General features: G+C 46.4%; 1 protein-coding gene across 3 annotated transcripts; it reads left to right on the top strand.

Moving 5' to 3' along the window:
- Positions 1-3,248: 3,248 nt before the first annotated feature.
- Positions 3,249-18,971, top strand: Igsf1 (immunoglobulin superfamily member 1). 3 transcript variants are annotated; one of them, XM_047535857.1, is made up of 21 exons: positions 3,249-3,277; positions 3,427-3,488; positions 5,711-5,857; positions 6,005-6,031; positions 6,411-6,692; positions 7,018-7,305; positions 9,214-9,498; positions 9,715-10,008; positions 10,491-10,769; positions 11,090-11,210; positions 13,102-13,172; positions 13,269-13,301; positions 13,724-14,014; positions 14,223-14,501; positions 15,275-15,562; positions 16,279-16,566; positions 16,754-17,041; positions 17,229-17,516; positions 17,634-17,912; positions 18,298-18,421; positions 18,574-18,971. In XM_047535857.1, the coding sequence occupies exons 3-21, from the start codon at positions 5,821-5,823 to the stop codon at positions 18,707-18,709; spliced, it is 3,978 nt and encodes a 1,325-aa protein (XP_047391813.1). In that variant the 5' UTR covers positions 3,249-3,277; positions 3,427-3,488; positions 5,711-5,820; the 3' UTR covers positions 18,710-18,971. The 3 variants fall into 3 exon arrangements, with proteins under 3 accessions (XP_047391813.1, XP_047391810.1, XP_047391812.1); XM_047535854.1 differs by having other exon boundaries at positions 3,264-3,299; positions 5,723-5,857; XM_047535856.1 differs by having other exon boundaries at positions 3,265-3,277; positions 5,723-5,857.
- The last annotated feature ends 631 nt before the right edge of the window (positions 18,972-19,602 follow it).

The following is a 19,602-nucleotide window of genomic DNA, read 5'->3' as shown; positions in this document are numbered from 1 at the left end:
AAGCTCTTCTTTCTAGTGCTTCTCTGCTCCCCAGCACAGCTTGTATTAAGTAATTTATCATTCTTTTCTTCTCTCTAAACCGAGAGTCACTGGAGCTCAGAAACCCTGCCTAGTACATCCGTTTAGTCTGACCTCTACACTCCACCATACTCCCTACCTCAACATATAAAGTATGTGCTCAATAAAATCAGATATTTGATAGTTGGCTCATAATCTGTAAGAGGTGACTCTGAAGCTTTTGCAGCAGGACTTCCCTTCCAGCCCCAGTGCTCAGAGTCTGAAAGTGAGAAGGAGTATGTTTCAGGAATATTTTTCTCACCACCTCTAAGAAGGACAATGAGGGCAGGAGCTCCCACACCAGCCAGACAGATCAACGTAATAGGCACAGTCAAAGGGTGCCTTGGCCATTAGGAACAAGATTGGTCATTCTCAAACTATTCCCTGAAAGAAGAGTTGTGGAAAGCAGCTAACTCTAGAGTAATAAACCAAGAGAGAAGCCAGGGCTTTTGAGTGTGGTGTGTGTGTGTGTGTGTGTGTGTGTGTGTGTGAAGGAGGAGAGAGGAGAGAGAGAATTTTTTTTTTCAGAACCACAAACATGCTGGATCCCTGATAGAGGAAGAGTAGCAGAATCAATGTCAAGAACTCTGCCTCTGCTGAGTCCTAACCCCAGACCTTGTTGGTCTCTACTCCTAGCTTTATAATACTGGGCCACTCAAGGTTTCTTCAGGAGACTGGCCAAAGAATGTTTCTCTTTTTGCAGGCTGCAGAGTTCAAAACCTACGGAGGTAGCCTAGAGACGAAGCTTCTGGCATCTCAATTGCCAGCCATAGTTTGAATGAGGGGCTCCTATGAAGCCTGAATAATAAGTCTCTTCAAGACTCCATAATGTCCCAGAGCAAAAGGCGAGAAAGCATGTGGTATTGTCACCCACACAGCCCAGGCAGGACCTTCTCAAGCTTCCACAGCCAGATGGGGGGATTCTGAGCTCTAGATTCAGACTGCTCTCCAAAAGTACAAGCTTGAGTCCAAGGACTGACAAAGAGCTGGGGGATCTTCTATCATCTTCTTTCTACATTATTAACTGTGCATTTGATTTGTGCCTTTCTATTTTATGAAGCACTTTTATATCTGTTTTTTTTTTCCTATTCATTTTTAGTCTACTTGTATCATTCTAACTATCCAATGAAGAAGCAGCATAGAGTAGTGATTCAGAACATGGGATTCTAGGCATAGACCATCTAGATCTGAATCCTAGCTCTGCCATTTGTTAGCTGTTTGGGCCTTGAGAAATTTGCTTAATGGCTCTATGTTTCAGTATGTTCGTCTGTAGAATGGAGCTGAAAATGATAGCTACTCCATAACGTTGCTATGGGAATTAAATGAGTTCAGATTTATAAAGTACTATTATAGTGATTTCTATTGAAATATTTTGAAAATCAATCATCATAGTTGTTTCCACTCTGACAGATAATAACTATCATACCATGTTCCAAACAAACATCAAGTTTGTCCAATTTTGTCTCCTCCATGTTTTGGAAACACTTGCTCTTCCTTCCTTCTCTGCCAGCACGGCCCTGGTGTAGACACATGGTCATGGCAAACTGCTCACAGTTCTGCAGACACATACTATCATGCCTTCCTCCCTGGTCTTTCCTATTGCAGTCCTCTCGGACTCTCAAAGCACCTCCTTCTCTGGCTGCCTCCTACTCATTCGCTATCACTAGTTATCCTTAGACTGCACACTCTTTAAGAAACTGTCATCCTCTCTGAATGGTCAGTATCCTGAACAATCCCTGCCACAAAGAAAGTACCCAACGAATGTGTTGAATTGATGGCTGCTTGCTGTGTCCCAGTCCTGCGGTAGTGGTTTAGAGGGGAGTTTTTATTCCATCCTACCCCAAATCCTGCATGATACTCATTACACTTATTATTTGCATTTTACAAACAAGCAAATGAAACTTGGAGGGGTTAAATAACTTGCCCAGAAACACATATTTATATTCATATGGCTATTATAATCAGTACACAATAATCTACAGTGCATAATGATTTATGGGAGCTGAGAATGCCAGGAAGCCACAATTGGTATCACCTGATGCATGAAGATACAATGTTCAACTGGCACATTAAAAGAGCCCTACTTTATTTTTCACATAGTTTGCTGTTGGATTAAGATATTTTTTAAAGCAGGAGCAGTTATTTATTTTAAATTTTTTTTATGGTACTGCTGGGGATTGAACCCAGGGCCTTGTGCATGCCAGGCAAGAGTTCTGCCAACAGAGCTACATCCCCAGTTCCAAGTTAAGGTATTTTTCATTAAATAATTTGTAATCTTTAATGAAGTTTAAAAAAGACACATGCATATAAAGAAACATTTGGCTATTTTTTAACCTGTAGGTCTGTGATGTGCATCTTTCTTACCAATTGGTCTGTAAGTCCACTGGACTTTAATCTTGTCACATATTATATGTCAAGAGCTTTTGGTTAGTGCCTCATCTATTCATTATGATGTTAAAAAGTCTTTCATCCTCAACAATTTGTGAAAGTTTGCTCTATATCATCAAACTCATGTTGCTCTAAGGTAGTTGAGGAAGCTTTTGCAGACTAACAACGGTTACTACTATTAGTAGTGGCAACTGGTGCTGAACCTACTGTACTGTGGGTCTTACGTTATCCCATTAAAACCCTGTGAACTAAGCTCTCCTGTTTTATTTTTAAAATGGGGAAACTGGGACTCAGAGAATTTAACTCACTTGCTTGAGGTCACACAGCTATTGAGTGTGGAACCTGAACTGAAATCTAAATTCGTATGTCTCTAAAGCCTGGGCTTTTATCCCAAGCTGGACTTTGAAGATTGTCCAAGTTACTTAACCCTCTCTGAGCTTCAGTTTCCTCATCTGTAAAACTAAGGGAAGAAACATGTATCTTGGGGGGTTGTTGTGAAGATTAGAAATAAATAGATGCTGAGGGGGGTCGGGAGCACATAGTAGGCATTTAAACCACGGTTAGCGATGTTTATGAATCCGTGGGGTGCTAAATAAGCCCAGGAAGATCTGAGAGCCCTTTAATGGCAATGGGGAGCTGGCGAGGAGGATCTATAGCTCTGACTGACTTAAGAGCTGGTCCTCTCCCCTCCAGGATACGGTGACCCAATGAGACTGAGCGACAGGCAGGGGGGCAGGGGCCTGAGTTTGGCTCGGGCAACCTCTGCAGGGAGTCGGCAGAGAGGCGGGGAGCTGGGAGGGGCGTAGAAATTCCGGTCGCTGGAGGACTGCAGGTGCTAGGCAGAGTTGGTGGAGGTGGGCTCCTGGAGCCCAGCGAGGGAGGGGCGGAGGCTGGGGCGGGCCGGCAGCGGGCGGGGGAGAGGGGAGGCGGGGCTGGGAGCCTGAGAGGCTGTCCTTAGACAGCTCTTCTCATGCCGGGCAGTTTGCTGCATCTGGAGGAGCTCACTGGAGAATCTCCAACATCGGAGCGGGCCTTCAACTACCGTAAGTACCTGCAAATGAGCGCATAGTCCAGTGGCTGAAGATTAATTACTGGCCACCAGATCCTAAACAAAACCCCGAAAGAGTCTCCCTATTGTAATTAATTGCCGTAAATCAAATTGCTCCTCAGTTTGTCCCCCTACCCCCTTCATCCCTGCCTTTCTCCTTCCCTCCCCGGATCCCAGCCCTGCCTCGCTGAGAATCTCTGGGAACTGTAGATATCTTCCCTTTTCCTTCTCAGTCTTCCCTCCCAACCCTCAGCGGAGCATGCACCCGGCACCCCGCCGAGCCCAACCCCTTTGATTGCTGGAGCCCTCAAAGCTATGCAGGGGGCGAGCCATTAGAAATTTCGGGTATGTCACCCTCAAAAGCACTGCGGCGCTGCCTAAGGGTGTGGAAAGTCTTTGGGGTGGAGTAGAAAGGAAGGGTAAAATGGTTAAACAGCCCAAGTTGGGGGTGGGGGTGGGGGGTGAAAGGGCAAAAATGGGCGTGGCCAATTAACCTGAAGCTTAGGGCTTTTGCCACGTCCCTGAGCATAAGATTCAGCATTTGGGCTCGATATAAATGATAGTTTCCTTAGTGATTGAGGAATGGTCAGTTATGCTGAGAAGCCCAGCTTTCCTGAATCCACTCAAGTCCCCAGGAAGCAAAGACTCCGATTTGGGGGTCCATGTGTTAAGGTTGGAGCCTCAGATGGCATTTCCTGGGTAGAATCCTAGGTCGAACCTTTCCCTTGGCAGTAGAACCTAGCTTCCCCCAATAGATCCTGGCCCAGTGCCTTAGGGGAACAAAGCAACAGGGTGGCATCCAAGCCTTGGCCTGGCCCTCAGAGAAGTGGGGACAAGGGGCTGTAGGAAGAGCATCTCCAGGGTCCTACACTATTTGGATGCCCTCTTTGTAAAGAAGGAAAAAATAACCCACCTTTGAACATAAAATGTCCACTATGTGCCTGGCACTGTATGTATATTCTCTAATCGAATAGCAATACTAGGTAGATATTCCACCACTTAACAGGTAAGAAAAGTTCAGAGAGGGTAAATGAAGCATCCTTCGATTCAAAATGAGAAATGAAAAGTGAAGCTCTGCCTTCTTGAATCTCTTTTACTGTCTACCTGGTCGCTAGTTCAGATGTTTGAAAACAAATCTTCCCCTCTTCCTGTTCCTCCATCCTGCTCAATGTCAGCACTGGACCAAGTTAGAGGCTGAGGTCCCAGGATCAGTTGGAGAAGCAAAATTAGTCCCTTTCTTGGTTTTGAGAGCCGCCTCTACTCCACTCCACTGAGTTCTGATTAAACAGCTGGAGACCACAGACTCTGAATAGAAATTTAGTGGAGGAGAATTAGCCTGAGTTTGTGGGGGTGGGGACACACCTTCCCTTGGCAAAGTTTACTCTGGGGGAAAGGGGAAAGACACAGAGGCTTAGGGGTTCACCTTATGCAGGGCCCATAGTCCATAATGACGTCTGGGAAAATCAGAAGTCCTCCCTGAACTCAAATATCCTTGTGGTATTTCCAGAAATTTCCAACACTTCCACTTTCCTTAGGACAGTGACAAAAACTGCTTAGAAGTTATGGGTAGCCAATGAATTGTTTACACCTTATATTAATTGAGTGTAAGCAGCTTGATTCTCCTACCCAAGGTGGGAGTATTGAGCTTTTGGGGGTTAAAGATAAGAATGAGAAAGGAATGTCTTCATAAGATGAGTTTGGAGGGTTGAGGGAGGTTGAGAGGGGAGCATAGGCCTTGAAGTTAAACATGGATTTGAATTTTGGCTTGAATATTTAGTATCTTTTGACTTTGAGTGAATGACATATCCTCATTTTTCTTATCAACAAAATGGGGATGGTAGTAATGCCTTTTTTACTAAGTTGTTGGAGTGTGTGTGTGTGTGTGTGTGTGTGTGTGCCTGAACAAAGAATCTAAAAAGGTGATTATATCTCCCATCTCCCCCATTCCATGGGGTTTGTGCAGGCTTATATTAGGCCACCTTCTGAGCCTCTGAGATCCCAGGGACAGGTAGACATTTCAACAAAAATGATATCTTAGATACCAGCAGAGGCCTTCAGTGGGGAGATGGGGAAGTGAAAAAATGCCTAGGAAAGGATGAAGCAGGTGTTTTGTAATATCCTGCGTGCCTACGAGGGAGTGGAATAAAGTGTTATTGAGTGAATTCAGTGATTTATCCTAAACTTTGAGAAGCAGGACAAGTCCCTGTATAAAAACAGTTCTGCTTTTAGATCCTACTACGTGCTGAGAAGAAAATTGTTCAAGACTCAGAGTGCCAACCAGCACCAGAGGCCCCGCAATCCTGGACAGACCAGGGGAGGGGGCCACCATGCTACGGACATTCGCCATCTTGCTCTTTTGTATTCGTGAGTACAAGGAAGGGGTGCAGAACAAGCGATTCTGTTATAGGTACCCCTATGAGCATGTACCTCGGGGAGGAAGAGGAGAATATTGAGGTTGGAGGGAAGAGTGGGGACAGAGGGGCTCTACTTCACCATGATCTCTCTTTGCAGGGCTGAGTCTCGGTAAGACATCAATAGGTAAGTGAATCCCACCCCCTCAGGTCCCTTCTTTCCTATAGGATCTAAAGACATTATCCTGCCTGCATGACCCTGACCATAACTGCCTTGAGATACCAAAGACAGATTGAGCTGCTTGGGAATCCGAGCCTCTCCCTTTGTGACATGGTTTCTCACAGAGAAAAAATTGAAGAACTTTATCTCAGATGCAAAGGAAAGCAGACTAGCACTGTATTCCCCAACTCATTTTGGTTTCCTTGAACAAATATCCTGGGGTTCCACATAAGTGTCTGCAAAAGGAGGGATCTGGGTTTGAGCTAATTTTTGGTTACACTGTGGGGTACTTTATAGAATAGAGAGGGCTGACTGCTCACATCTTTGTGATCTTTGGAAATGACAGGGATGGAATCTCAACCGGAGCTGTGGATAGAGTCCAACTACCCCCAGGCCCCTTGGGAGAACATCACGCTTTGGTGCAGAAGCCCCTCTCGGATATCAAGCAAGTTCCTGCTGCTGAAGGATAAGACACAGATGACCTGGATCCGCCCTTCCTACAAGACCTTTCAAGTTTCATTCTTCTTAGGTGCCCTTACTGAATCCAATACAGGTCTTTACAGGTGCTGCTACTGGAAGGAGACAGGCTGGTCAAAGCCCAGTAAAGTTCTAGAGCTGGAAGCACCAGGTAAAAAGACGGAGATACATACTCAAGAATAATCTCCAGCTCCTGGGATTCAGACTCTGATTTCCCAGGGCAGGGTTTATTTCATTCATTCATTCACTTGTCTCAAATGCATGCAAGCATGCATTCCACAGTTAGTAAATAAGTACCTACTCTGTATTAGGCAATGCATGGTGAGGATATAGACTCTGGAACGTAAGTGGGGGAAGGAGAGGTAGCAAATAAGGATCATGCAGGGAAGCCTTATTTAAAATAGAGCTCTCCTCTGCTGCTCTTCAGGCAGCACTGTCCTTGTTCTACCTAATTCCAGTTCATTCTTTCCTTTCAGGCCAACTGCCTAAGCCCATCTTCTGGATCCAGGCTGAGACCCCCCCTCTTCCTGGATGCAATGTTAACATCCTCTGCCATGGCTGGCTGCAGGATTTGGTGTTCATGCTGTTTAAAGAGGGATACGCAGAGCCCGTGGACTACCAAGTCCCAACGGGGACAATGGCCATATTCTCCATTGACAACATGACACCTGAGAATGAAGGGGTTTACATCTGCCGTACTCACATCCAGATGCTCCCCACTCTGTGGTCAGAGCCCAGCAACCCCCTGAAGCTGGTTGTAGCAGGTGGGTGTGGCCATGGCTGCTGGCATCTGACAATTGTTATCCCAGGGATCATGGCTGGGTGAGCCAGGGTTTCTGGTTTTACTTTCCTCAGCCAGTTCCTACACTGCAAGGTTTATGAGGTAGAGTCATCTGACATTTTACTGAGATGTAATGTAAATTAGAATCACACATGCTGCAAGGCAGATGGATGGGAGCCAATTATTTGGCCAGTGAGTGTGCCCAGCCAACTGTCCAGAAGCTTTAGCTCATCATAGCTTTGTTGTTCTCTACTTGTTGAATATCACACATTCATTCATTTGTTCCGTATTTATTGAGCACCTAATGTGCCAGGCACTGCCACTGCAGTCTTACAAACTGATTTTTAAATCTAAATTTAAATTATAAACTGATTTTTAAATTTTAAATTCTTATTTGCAATTGTTATTTTTAAGTGTGGGAAATAGAACAACTTGCTAGTGTCAATGATTAAAAACAAGACAAATGATAAAAAGCAATAGATCACATTTTAGAAATGGTTTGATAAATTATTTTGGTCCCATATCAACAGAGCCAATAAGGTGGCACCAAGCTCTAAACACAGAAGAGGGGTCCAAGTGTCTAAATGCCAGACACATACTCCAGCCCCAATGGCCCGGATGCTTCTATATGGAATTGGCCACTTTTGCTTTCATCCCCTCCATCAAGCTAAATAGACTGGGGAAAACTGTGGGTGCTACACAAAGTGCCCTGGACTTAGAAGTAATCATCCTGGTTCCTAGTTCCACCTCTGACACTGCCTCCCTGTGTGATTTTGAGCAAGTTACTTCAGTTCTCTGTGCTTTGATTTCCTCCATTCTAAAATGAGATAATGATATCTATCCAACCTATTGTATAATGCCTATCTGTGCCTCAGTTTCCTAATCTGCAAAATTGGTATAAGAATAATGCCTACCTCACAGGGTTGTTGTGAGGATTTGCCAAAGTATAATATTTGTACAGTGCCTGGCATATAAGTTCTCAATAAATGGTAGATATTACCATTATTAGTATAGCTTTTTATTGAGGATCAAAGAACAAAGGACTGTCTGTTTGAACTGTGTGTATGGATGTTTGTTGTACACAAGCTCTTCCAGCACAAATTCCACTAACACACACTTTTGTAGTTACCTATTCACCAGAATCCTGCACTAGTATTCCCACTAGTCCATGTATTTTTGCTGGTAGGGACTGTGCCTTCTTAACCCTTGTACTCCTAGACCTATCTGATACCTGACACATCTTAAATTCTCCATGAGTGCATGACAAAGCTAATCCTTTTTAGTGGGTGTACCTGGGATTGGGGTGGGGGTAAGAGTGGTATGGGAGTGAAATTTGACCTTACTTTTGTAGTTCAGTCATTTTGGAGGAAGAATCCTTGGAAATGGGGGTGAGTCCCCATTAACAGAGATTTTGTTGGGTTGCAGATTTATTAACTAAACCCTCCTTATCCACCTCCTCCAAACCCATGTAGGAAGTAGGATCTTAAGTGAGCTTAATGTGTTCAAAAGCTCTCCTTAATGTTATTCTATATTCATGCTCTATAAAGATGGAATCAGAGTCATTTTCAGAGGTTCGGTTTTGCAGGTGGTTGGAAGAGCTACATTTGTCATTTCAGGAACCTAAAGATACAGGGAATTATAGCTGTAGATATCACACTAAGACACACACCTACACAAGATCAGAGCTCAGTGGAGCTGATAGTCTTGTGAGACGAAAGGGGCGTGGGTGAACCTATCCTTGATTGCGGCCTAGAGGAAGCAGAGATCCAAGGAAGAGAGGGAGAAAAGGGTAAACTTCAGCTACCACTTATTATTCAAAGAAACTAGGAAAATAAAGTAGACTAGGGAAGAATCATCCTACCTCTAACTTCAGGGTCTCTTCCCTTTTTAGGACTCTACCCCAAACCAACTCTGACAGCCTATCCTGGGCCCATCATGGCACCTGGGGAAAGCCTGAATCTCAGGTGCCAAGGGCCAATCTATGGAATGACCTTTGCTTTAATGAAGCTTGAAGACTTGGAGAAGTCCTTTTACCATAAGAAGCCAATAAAAAACGAGGCACACTTCTTCTTCCGGTCCCTGAAGATCCAAGATACTGGACATTACCTCTGTTTTTATTATGATGGGTCATACAGGGGTTCACTCCTTAGTGATATCCTGAAAATCTGGGTGACTGGTAAGAGATGGGTATGCTACGGAACTTACAATAGGGGCTAAGGATATAAAACTCCTTCTAGGCCCCCTGGAGAACCTAGTCATGGAGCCAGGGCTAACAGTAGAGAAAGGAGCAGAATTTGTATAACTGGGCTTAGGCCAGGATTTGCCAAGAGTAGACTGGAGTGGGAGGGGGAAGTCAGACTGTGTAGCTCTTTATATTTACATTTTGTCCTAGACACTTTTCCCAAGACCTGGCTACTTGCTCGGCCCAGTCCTGTGGTCCAGATGGGTCAGAATGTGAGCCTGCGCTGTCGAGGACGAGTGGATGGAGTGGGGCTTGCACTCTATAAGAAAGGAGAAGACAAACCTCTTCAGTTCTTGGATGCCACCAGCATCAATGATACCAAATCATTCTTCTTGAACAATGTGACCTACCGTGATAGTGGCATCTATAGCTGCCACTATCTTCTCCCCTGGAAGACCTCCATTAAGATGGCAACACACAACTCTGTGGAGCTTGTGGTTGTAGGCAAGTGCTAACAACTGTTTTTGTCACCAACCCATTTGTTTCTATCATCATTACAGTGTTCTAAGAAGGAACTAGTGGCCCTTTGCACTTTCTAGGAGGTATGAGCCAAGGGTAAACACATCATGAAGGTGGTGTAGAACTTTCTCCAAATCCTTTAGGGACCTTCTCTCCCAGGTTCGTTCCTCAAGCCCTAACCTCTCAACATGACCCAGCCTCACTGTAACCCCAGGAAAAAGTATTGTCCTTCAGTCCAGAAGAAGCTTACAGGAATGACTTCTTCCTGACTGAAGATAGAAACCATGAGTTTTAGAGTACCCTGGAGATAGCATAGGAATTCTATTACATGGTCAAATTTTGAAGCCACTGATCAAGTGGAAGTGGAAAGGAAGAGACGATCAAATGGGAAGCTTATAAACATCTGGTGGGGGAGAGGGTACTGAGTTCAAGGTTACTTCTAACTCTCATCTCTGGATTGGTTTCAGATAAGCCCCCCAAGCCTTCTTTGTCAGCTTGGCCCAGCACCGTGTTCAAGCTAGGCAAGGCCATCACTCTTCAGTGCCGAGTGTCTCATCCAGTACTTGAATTTTCTCTGGAATGGGAAGAAAGAGCAACATTCCAAAAATTCTCAGCGGATGGCGACTTCATCATCACTAATGTTGAAGGGAAAGGCATAGGCACCTACAGTTGCAGCTATCGTATAGAGGCACACCCTAACATCTGGTCTCATCGCAGTGAGCCTCTGAAGCTGATGGGGCCAGCAGGTGAGAGGATAACTCATCACAGGAATGCCCCTTCATACTTCTGGGATCCCAGAGCAGTGCCCAGAAAGATATGGGAAGGGGAATCAGGGACTTGGAAGTCAGGGCCCATGGGATTTGGGCACCCTTCCCCTGGGGGATGGTCTGACAATCATTCCAAGGCAGAGAGCAGGAACTTTCAAAAGTTCCCATGGAAAAGAAGCTCACTTCTTCCTTGCCTTTCCCACAGAAGCACTCTCAGTAATCAGCTCCCCATCCCCCATGAATGTATTCATGTCCCTGTCCCCATCAAGGCCCCTGCTTCTGGTCTTCTCTGGCCACAGGCTTTCTCACCTGGAATTACGTTCTGAATGAAGCTATCAGGTTGTCCCTAATCATGCAGCTTGTCGCCTTGCTGTTGGTAGTACTGTGGATAAGGTGGAAGTGTCGGAGACTCAGAATCAGGTAACTGTCTGGTCCCAGACCCTATTTCCTGCCCTGGTTGAACCCTAGCTCCCCCAGTCTCATAAATGGGTTACACCCTAGTTGAAACAAGGCACAGGGGCACACCCTATGTATCCCCCACCTTCTGGGTTTAGGAGACAAGACCTTCTCACCCCAGCTGTTTCTCTTTCACCTCACAGAGGGGTCATCACCCAAGCCAGAGGGTGGAGAAATGCATAATTCTCAGAGGCTGGAGAAGCAATCAGAACCACATTCACTGACCCCACCCCTTCTGAGAGTGACTAAACCCCCAAACTACCCTGCCCCTCGTGCATGATTGATGTTTCTCCCTTTAACTTGGTCTGAACTTTTTCTCTTATAAGAAGCCATGCTGCCTGTCTCCCAGGTTATTGTCCACTCCCATCCCAACTCTTCACCCTTACCCCTAACTTTCAAGGGCTAGAGAGCCTTGTGGCCCATCCTAGTTGCCTTAGAAACCTGTCTCTCTGCCACTCTGGCCTCCAAACACCTGTGCAGAGCATCCTGGGAATACAGTCTTAACCTGGATAGGCATCTGATGAGGCAATGGATGGAGCCAGGGAGTCAGACTGTTTCATCTGACCCACAAAATGACAAGCCAAACAGATTCTCCTGCTACTTCCTTTGATCCTTCGGTGTCCTCTGGGCTATTCACCTCTCTCCTTGATCCCTGTGGCTTGTCTCTGGCTACTGCGCTTGAGAACGAGAAGAGAAATGACAGCTCCAGACCAGTGGGGGCCTCATCTCCTGAATGCTTTGCTCTCTTCCTCTTCCCTCTGCTTCTGGCTGTAACCCTCTGCTACTGTGATCATAGACCTTTGTGTGTTTGGGAGTATTCAATACACAATGGATGATGACTATGATTATGTGTGTCTGTGTTTTCCGCGGGGATCTGAGGGGTAGAATGTTTGGGCACCAAGAGGGGTGACACCAAAGGCTTCTGCAAAAACCACCACCCTTTGAGTTTTCCAAAAGTTTCAGTGAGGGTCCAATTCTTCATCTCAGATTCTATCCTGAGTCTCATGCACATTAAGATAACCTCCAAACCAGGGCTTAGAAAAAATGTAGCTTCATGTGCCCCGACCCCAGCCCAGGACCATTGCATCAAAGAATGAGATCAGAAATCTGATTTCAGGGAAAGCAGCTCCAAAAGCATGTTTTCCTGACCAGGAAGGGGCTGGGGGCATCGGTGATTCCTAAATAGAAATTGTCAAATGGATTCTGGCTTAATATCATGTGATCCTACAGGACCTATACCCCAAAGCTGCTGCACTCTTCATAATCTGGGAGGGGGGAAGGGAATCCCACTCTCTGACAAGCTTAGCTCAGCACTGACAGTCTTCTGATAATTCATCACGGCTGCCTAGGCAACCCTTCCATAACAAAGGCAGGTGAGGCAGGTCGGTCTGAGGACCAATACTGCCATAATAACAACTGCTTCCAAACTTAAACTTGATGTCGGAGAAATACTCAAGGTCTCTCCCTCCACTCCCACACCCACCACCCAGAGCTGCCGATCACACTGAGCTCCAGGGGTTCTGAGAACTAGAGGTACAAAAGCATTTTCCCATTTGACATCTCAATTCCAGTAACAGTCAGATCAGAGGGCATGGGGAACTGACATATGATATAGGCTGGGGTGAGGGGAAGGGGCGGGGGGGGCATCTGGGTCATGAAAGAGCAAGGGGTTTGTAGGTGGTTAGACCTCCAAAAGAAAAGTCATCGATGTCAGAAAAGATTATATCCCATTATCCTGGCCATACCCAATCCCCATTGGGTAGTGAGCAAGCCAATGACATAAATTGCCGCCCCCTTCTCTCCGCCCTCCCCCTAATCCCAGCAACTCCTCTCATCTCTTTTCTGGTCTCGCTAGAGAAGCCTGGTTGCTGGGAACAGCTCAAGGGGTCACCATGCTCTTCATAGTCACGGCCCTTCTCTGCTGTGGTGAGTACAAGGGGGTAGGGAAGGGGCCTGGGCAGAAGGCCGGGGTGAAGTCCTGTGGAGGAGGGGGCAGAGCCCTGGCAGCAGTTTCTTTTGCAGGACTGTGCAATGGGGTATTGACAGAAGAGACTGGTGAGTTTTTCCTGCTCCAGACTGGGACATTCCTCTGTGGAGATCCGAAATAACTACAGAGTGTCAGTGTCAGTGGCCAGGGAGTGACTGGTTGGGAGGGAAGGACAGCCAGGAAGGGGCACTTACTAAAGCTGCTGGCAAAATTCAGCCTTCAACTCTGCCTTTCTGCCTGCAAAATTTCCCCTAAGCTTCTGCACTTTTCTGAGACTCCGCTGACACATCAGATTCCCCTTTCCCCAGCACCTGAGGAAGGAAGGAAGGAAGGAAGGAAGGAAGGAAGGAAGGAAGGAAGGAAGGAAGGAAGGAAGGAAAGGATTTGGTTTGGAGTCAAAAGGGGAGGTGGGCAGTGTGATCTGGGCAGGGGGTTCAAGGGCAAGGAAAGGAGGGAGAGAGGATGGTTTCATTAACTCTACTGTTTCTAGAAATAATCATGCCAACCCCTAAGCCTGAGCTGTGGGCAGAGACAAACTTCCCTCTGGCCCCGTGGAAGAACTTAACCCTCTGGTGCAGAAGCCCTTCTGGCTCAACTAAGGAGTTTGTGTTGCTGAAGGACGGGACTGGGTGGATTGCAACTCGCCCTGCCTCAGAGCAGGTCCGGGCTGCTTTCCCCCTTGGCGCCCTGACCCAGAGCCACACCGGGAGTTACCACTGCCATTCATGGGAGGAGATGGCTGTGTCGGAGCCCAGTGAGGCACTTGAACTGGTGGGAAGAGGTAAGAAAAGGCAAGAGATCCCCCTGGAGTGATCCCCAGTGACCCTGGATCTCTTGGGCTGCAGGGAAGAGAGGAGGAGCCCTGGGATGGGGGAGGGGTGGAGAAGAGAATGAGAGGAGCCTGACAAGAAGAGCCCAAGTGACTCTGAGTGTCCCATCTGAACACCTCCAAACTTCTGACTCCTTTTCCACTCCATTTTGATTTCCAGACATCCTCCCCAAACCTGTCATTTCTGCTTCTCCCCCAATTCGGGGCCAGGAACTGCAAATCCGATGCAAAGGATGGCTGGCAGGCATGAGTTTTGCTCTGTATAAGGAGGGAGAGCAGGAACCTGTCCAGCAACTTGGTGCCGTTGGGAGAGAAGCCTTCTTTACAATCCAAAGAATGGAGGATAAAGACGAAGGCAATTATAGCTGCCGCACACACACTGAAAAGCGCCCCTTTAAGTGGTCTGAGCCCAGTGAGCCCCTGGAGCTTGTCATAAAAGGTAGAGTTGAAAAGGGTGTGTGAGGGAGGAGGGGGAGGCAAAGCCTCTCCCCAGGGCAAACTTTGCTGCTGGTCCCAGGAGCCTGTGTCCAATCTTAGAGCTAGGCAGGCGTGGCGCTGGGAGTGCCAGGGCCTCTGGCTGCATGATATTAATAGCCATAATCGTTATTAATAGCTTGGGTTTGTGGAGGGTGATTTAATTTTTCTAATTATTTTCCCATCAATTATCTCATTTAACTGTAGAGCAAATCTTCAAGGGAGGTGGAGCAGGTACTATTTCCCCCTCTTGTCCAAATAGCAGACTGAGACTCAGAGAACCAGCAAAACCCCAGTGAAAATTCACCCTTTTCACTAGTGTCCATTGCCTGTCCTGTTGACAGTGAGGATTCGTCTGGAGACAATGAAGGACAGGGGTGATGGATCCCTGTGTAAGATTTGGGAGTGGGAGTACTGGGGATTGAACCCAAGAGTACTTTCCCACTGAACCACACCCCCAGCCATATATATATATATATATATATATTTTGAGATAGGGTCTTGTTAAGTTGCTTAAGACCTTGTTAAGTTACTGAGGCTGGCCTCAAACTTGTCATCCTCCTGCCTGAACCTCCTGAGATTACAAATGTGCACCACTGCACTGGCCTGTGTAAGATTTTTAAATGCACCTATTTCTGAATGAACACACTGTAGAAACCAGAGCAGCTTCCTGGAACCTATATTTGCTTTTTTTCTCAATTTGGTTTTGTGTTATTTGTGTGTGTGTTTTTCTTCTAGAAATGTACCCCAAGCCCTTCTTCAAGACATGGACCAGCCCTGTAGTCACCCCTGGTGCCCGAGTGACTTTCAACTGCTCCACCCCTCACCAGCACATGAGCTTTATTCTTTACAAAGATGGCAGTGAAATAGCAGCCAGTGACCGGTCTTGGGCAAATCCAGGGGCCAGTACAGCTAATTTTCTGATCATTTCAGTGGGCATTGGTGATGGAGGGAACTACAGCTGCCGCTATTATGACTTTGCTATTTGGTCTGAGCCTAGCGACCCTGTGGAACTCGTGGTGACAGGTTAGGAAGGGGGAGATCCTGGTGGAGGTGGTGCCTACCCTGGGACAGTGAGATAGAAGGGCGGCTGTCAGTGGGAGAGAGGAAATGTTCCTTCTAAAAGATACTAAGTGCTTAGGACAGCGCCTGGCACATGGTGAACAGCCCATGTCGGACAGCTGCTCATGTTATTACAGGAAGAGACAAAGGAGAGGGGAGAGGCAAGTAATTCACTTCTGAGGAAAGAAGTGAGGCAGATGGGGATGTTCAATGCAAGAGCCAAGCTCAAGTTGCCCTATTTCTGAAATCTTTTTGTGGCTTGACCTTGAGCATTAGGTTCAATGTCCACTTTTTCTTTAGCTGGGCTTGTCAGAGATTGGTGGGCTGGATGGCCCTCAGAGAACAGAAGACCTTGAAATGTCAGCTGCATGTTAGGCAGCCATTACAAACGATAGTTTTCAAAGGCTGTTTAACGTCATAGGAAAGTGTTTACAATATAAAATTAAGTGAAAAATATCAGACTACCCAACTCTGAAGACAGTGGATTCCCAAATACAGCTACATGGACATGGCCATGTCTAGGAAAAATAAATGGAAAAAATATATAAATAATTATCTTTGAGTTGGTAGAATTGTGTTTTTTTCATTAGGTAACATTGTTTCTTATGATAACACTATAAAAGCTATTTTCAGAGCACAGTGGGTGGGCTTCTCTCATGTTGTGATCTCTTTAATTTCAGAGTTCTACCCCAAACCCACTCTCCTGGCACAGCCAGGTCCTGTGGTACTTCCCGGGAAGAATGTGACCCTGCGCTGCCAAGGGATTTTCCAGGGCATGAGGTTTGCCCTTTTGCAGGAGAGAACCCAGGCTCCCTTACAGTTCCAGAGTGCCTCTGGGAACTCAGCTGATTTCCTCCTCCACACTGTCAGCGCAGAGGACTCTGGGAACTACAGCTGTATTTACTATGAGACAACCATGTCGAACAGGGGCTCATATCTCAGTACACCCCTTATGATCTGGGTGACTGGTAAGAACAGACAAGATATGGGACTAGGACAGAGATAATTAGAGCAGTGGTAAAAGAGGGTAATCCCTCCCGAAAGGTTAGAGTAAGCCTCAAGGGGAACAACTATATCCAGGAAAAAGATAAAGGGTTAATTTAGGGAGCGACAAGTTGCCATATTCACCACAATCCACCTTTATTCTCTTTCTAGACACATTCCCCAAACCATGGCTGTTTGCTGAGCCCAGTTCCGTGGTCTCCATGGGGCAGAATGTTACTCTCTGGTGCCAAGGGCCTGTCCGTGGAGTAGGGTACATTCTGCACAAAGAAGTTGGACCCACTTCAATGCAGCTCTGGGGATCCACCAGTAACGATGGGGCATTTCCCATAACCAATATATCTGGTGCTAGCCTAGGACGTTACAGCTGCTGCTATCACCCTGACTGGACCAGCCCTATCAAGATACAGCCTAGCAACACCCTGGAACTCATAGTCACAGGTACGGGATGGTGCTCTGGAACATGCATGGGAGTGTAAAATGGAGGGAATAGATTGGTTCATGGGAGATGGTTTTCAAAGAGCTCAAGGAAAGGTAAGCAATAGTCTTTCCTTTTTATCAGAGAATCCAGGGGCAATGCATTGGAAAGTGTCCTCTTATCTTTGACCAAGAGTTAATTTTTTTCCAGGTTTGCTCCCCAAACCCAGCCTATTAGTCCAGCCTGGTCCTATGGTGGCCCCTGGAGAAAATATGACTCTTCAATGTCAAGGGGAACTGCCAGATTCAACATTTGTCCTATTGAAGGAGGGGACTCAAGAGCCCTTAGAGCAACAGAAACCAAACGGGTACAGGGCTGATTTCTGGATGCCAGTGGTGAGAGGTGAAGATTCTGGAATCTATAGTTGTGTTTATTATTTGGACTCTGCTCCTCTCGCCGCTTCAAACCACAGTGACTCCTTGGAGATCTGGGTGACCGGTAAGGTCCTGAAGACTTAAGTAAGCACTTAGACTGTGTAGCTTTTAGCGGTTTACAATCGGAGTCAGGCTGGGTTCGGGACCACTTTTTTGAATTCTATGTTCTTGTTGGTTGCAGATAAACCCCCTAAACCCTCTCTGGCAGCCTGGCCCAACACTGTGTTCCAGCTAGGGAAGGACATCACCCTTCAGTGTCGAGGCCCTTTGCCAGGTGTCGAATTTGTCCTGGAACAAGAAGGAGAGGAAGCACCTCAGCAGTTCTCAGAGGATGGCGACTTTATCATCAACAACATGGAAGGAAAAGGCATTGGGAACTATAGCTGCAGCTACCGCCTCCAGGCCTTCCCTAATATCTGGTCTGAGCCTAGTGATCCCCTGGAACTGGTGGGAGCAGCAGGTAAGTGCGGAAACCCTCTCTAAGCATCCTGGCCTGGCATGCCTGGGATGCCAGGGACAGCCCCTCTGGAGACAACTCAAATTGGGAGAGAGGAGGGACTTGGGAGTTGGAAACCTCAAGTGTGTCATCTTTCTCCTAAGGATGGTGATGAGGTGGAACCTCAGGTTCAAAGTTAGTGAGCAGGATTCTTTCAAGGTCTCTTACCCATCAGGAAAGGAGGGCTACCTTCCTTGGTGGCACCACCACTGACCACCCCTCTGCCCACCCAATCTATGGTTCCCAAGTGACTCTGGAGGAGGCTAGAGTGAGGGGGCAGCAGGAGATCAAGGGGAGCATATACTTGCTAACCTCCATGGCCTTTGATTCTGTTCTTTTGTATATACAGGGCCTGCTGCTCAAGAGTGTACTGTGGGTAACATTGTCCGAAGTAGCCTGATTGTGGTGGTTGTGGTAGCCTTGGGGGTGGTGCTAGCCATAGAGTGGAAAAAGTGGCCTCGACTTCGAACCAGGTAAGGGCTCATCACAGCCTCCTCTGGATGCTGAGTGCTACTGGACAAATAATGGTCCAAATACTCCTGCAGGATGTGAGATGCACCATGTGACCTGTTTTCAGGTTCATCATTCTGGATCTTCCCTTGCTTATGTCATTTTCTTTACATAGGGGCTCGGAGACAGATGGAAGAGATCAGACTATAGTCCTTGAAGAGTGTAACCAAGAAGGAGAACCAGGCACCTCCACCAACTCTCCCTCCTCAACCTCTCAGGGAATCTCAGTGGAACTGCCAGTCCCAATATAATAATCTCCCTTACAAGAGCTCTCCTCTCCTCTCTTTTACCCTCACAGACATGGAAATCCAGCTGATTACCCTGAGAGTCAACCCCATCTATTGCTCCTTGACCTCTAATCACCTGAGCTGGGTGAAGAGGATTCTGGGAGTTGCAGACTCTACCAGGATGAGATGTTTCCCAAAGAGAGGTTCCTTACCCCTATAACTCCTCACTGTACTGATTTACTGGTGCATGAAATTCTATTAAAATGTATTCTTCTGAATAAAGAGATTATTCACTATTTAACTGCAAAAACTATGGAAATAGTCTTCTATTGTTATGTTACTCACTTACAACTTAGCAGAAATGGTAAATTAGAGCTGATCTCCATGGCAGAATTAGAAGACACGGCTACAAGTACAGAAAAAGGAGCACAAAGGTGGGTGGGGAAAGCAGGGTAGCTCCACAGCTCAGTTTGGTTTGAGATGTGGTCACTGAACAGAGTATCCTTCTGTCCTTCCATCCCATTATTGGATGAATGAATGACCACGTTCTGTCCAAGTTGAGTCTGAAGACAAACACTGAAGTTACATTGTTTTCACCGTGTTAGAACACCTGCTTTCACACAGAAGACTTGGCTCTCTGTAGAACTTTGAAACTGTGCTTTGTGATACTTAGTAGCAATCATAGGGTAAAAATTAATTCCTAAAGGCAGTCCCATTTTCCCAAAGGTATGAGCCTCTAGTGGTGGCAACTCAGGGAGATGACATGTGTGGTGTAGTTTGTTATTTGGTGTTTTTTTTTTTTTTTTTTCTTTTTCTTTGTATAGGGGATTGGACCCAGGTGCAGGTGGGCTTAACCACTGAACCACATCCCCAGGCTTTTTAAAAAATATGTGTTTTTTTTTTTGTTTTTTGTTTTT

Source organism: Sciurus carolinensis, chromosome X (genome assembly GCF_902686445.1).
Source record: "Sciurus carolinensis chromosome X, mSciCar1.2, whole genome shotgun sequence".
Classification (NCBI taxonomy): Eukaryota; Metazoa; Chordata; class Mammalia; order Rodentia; family Sciuridae; genus Sciurus; species Sciurus carolinensis.
This window is presented reverse-complemented; position numbering and strand designations above follow the sequence as displayed.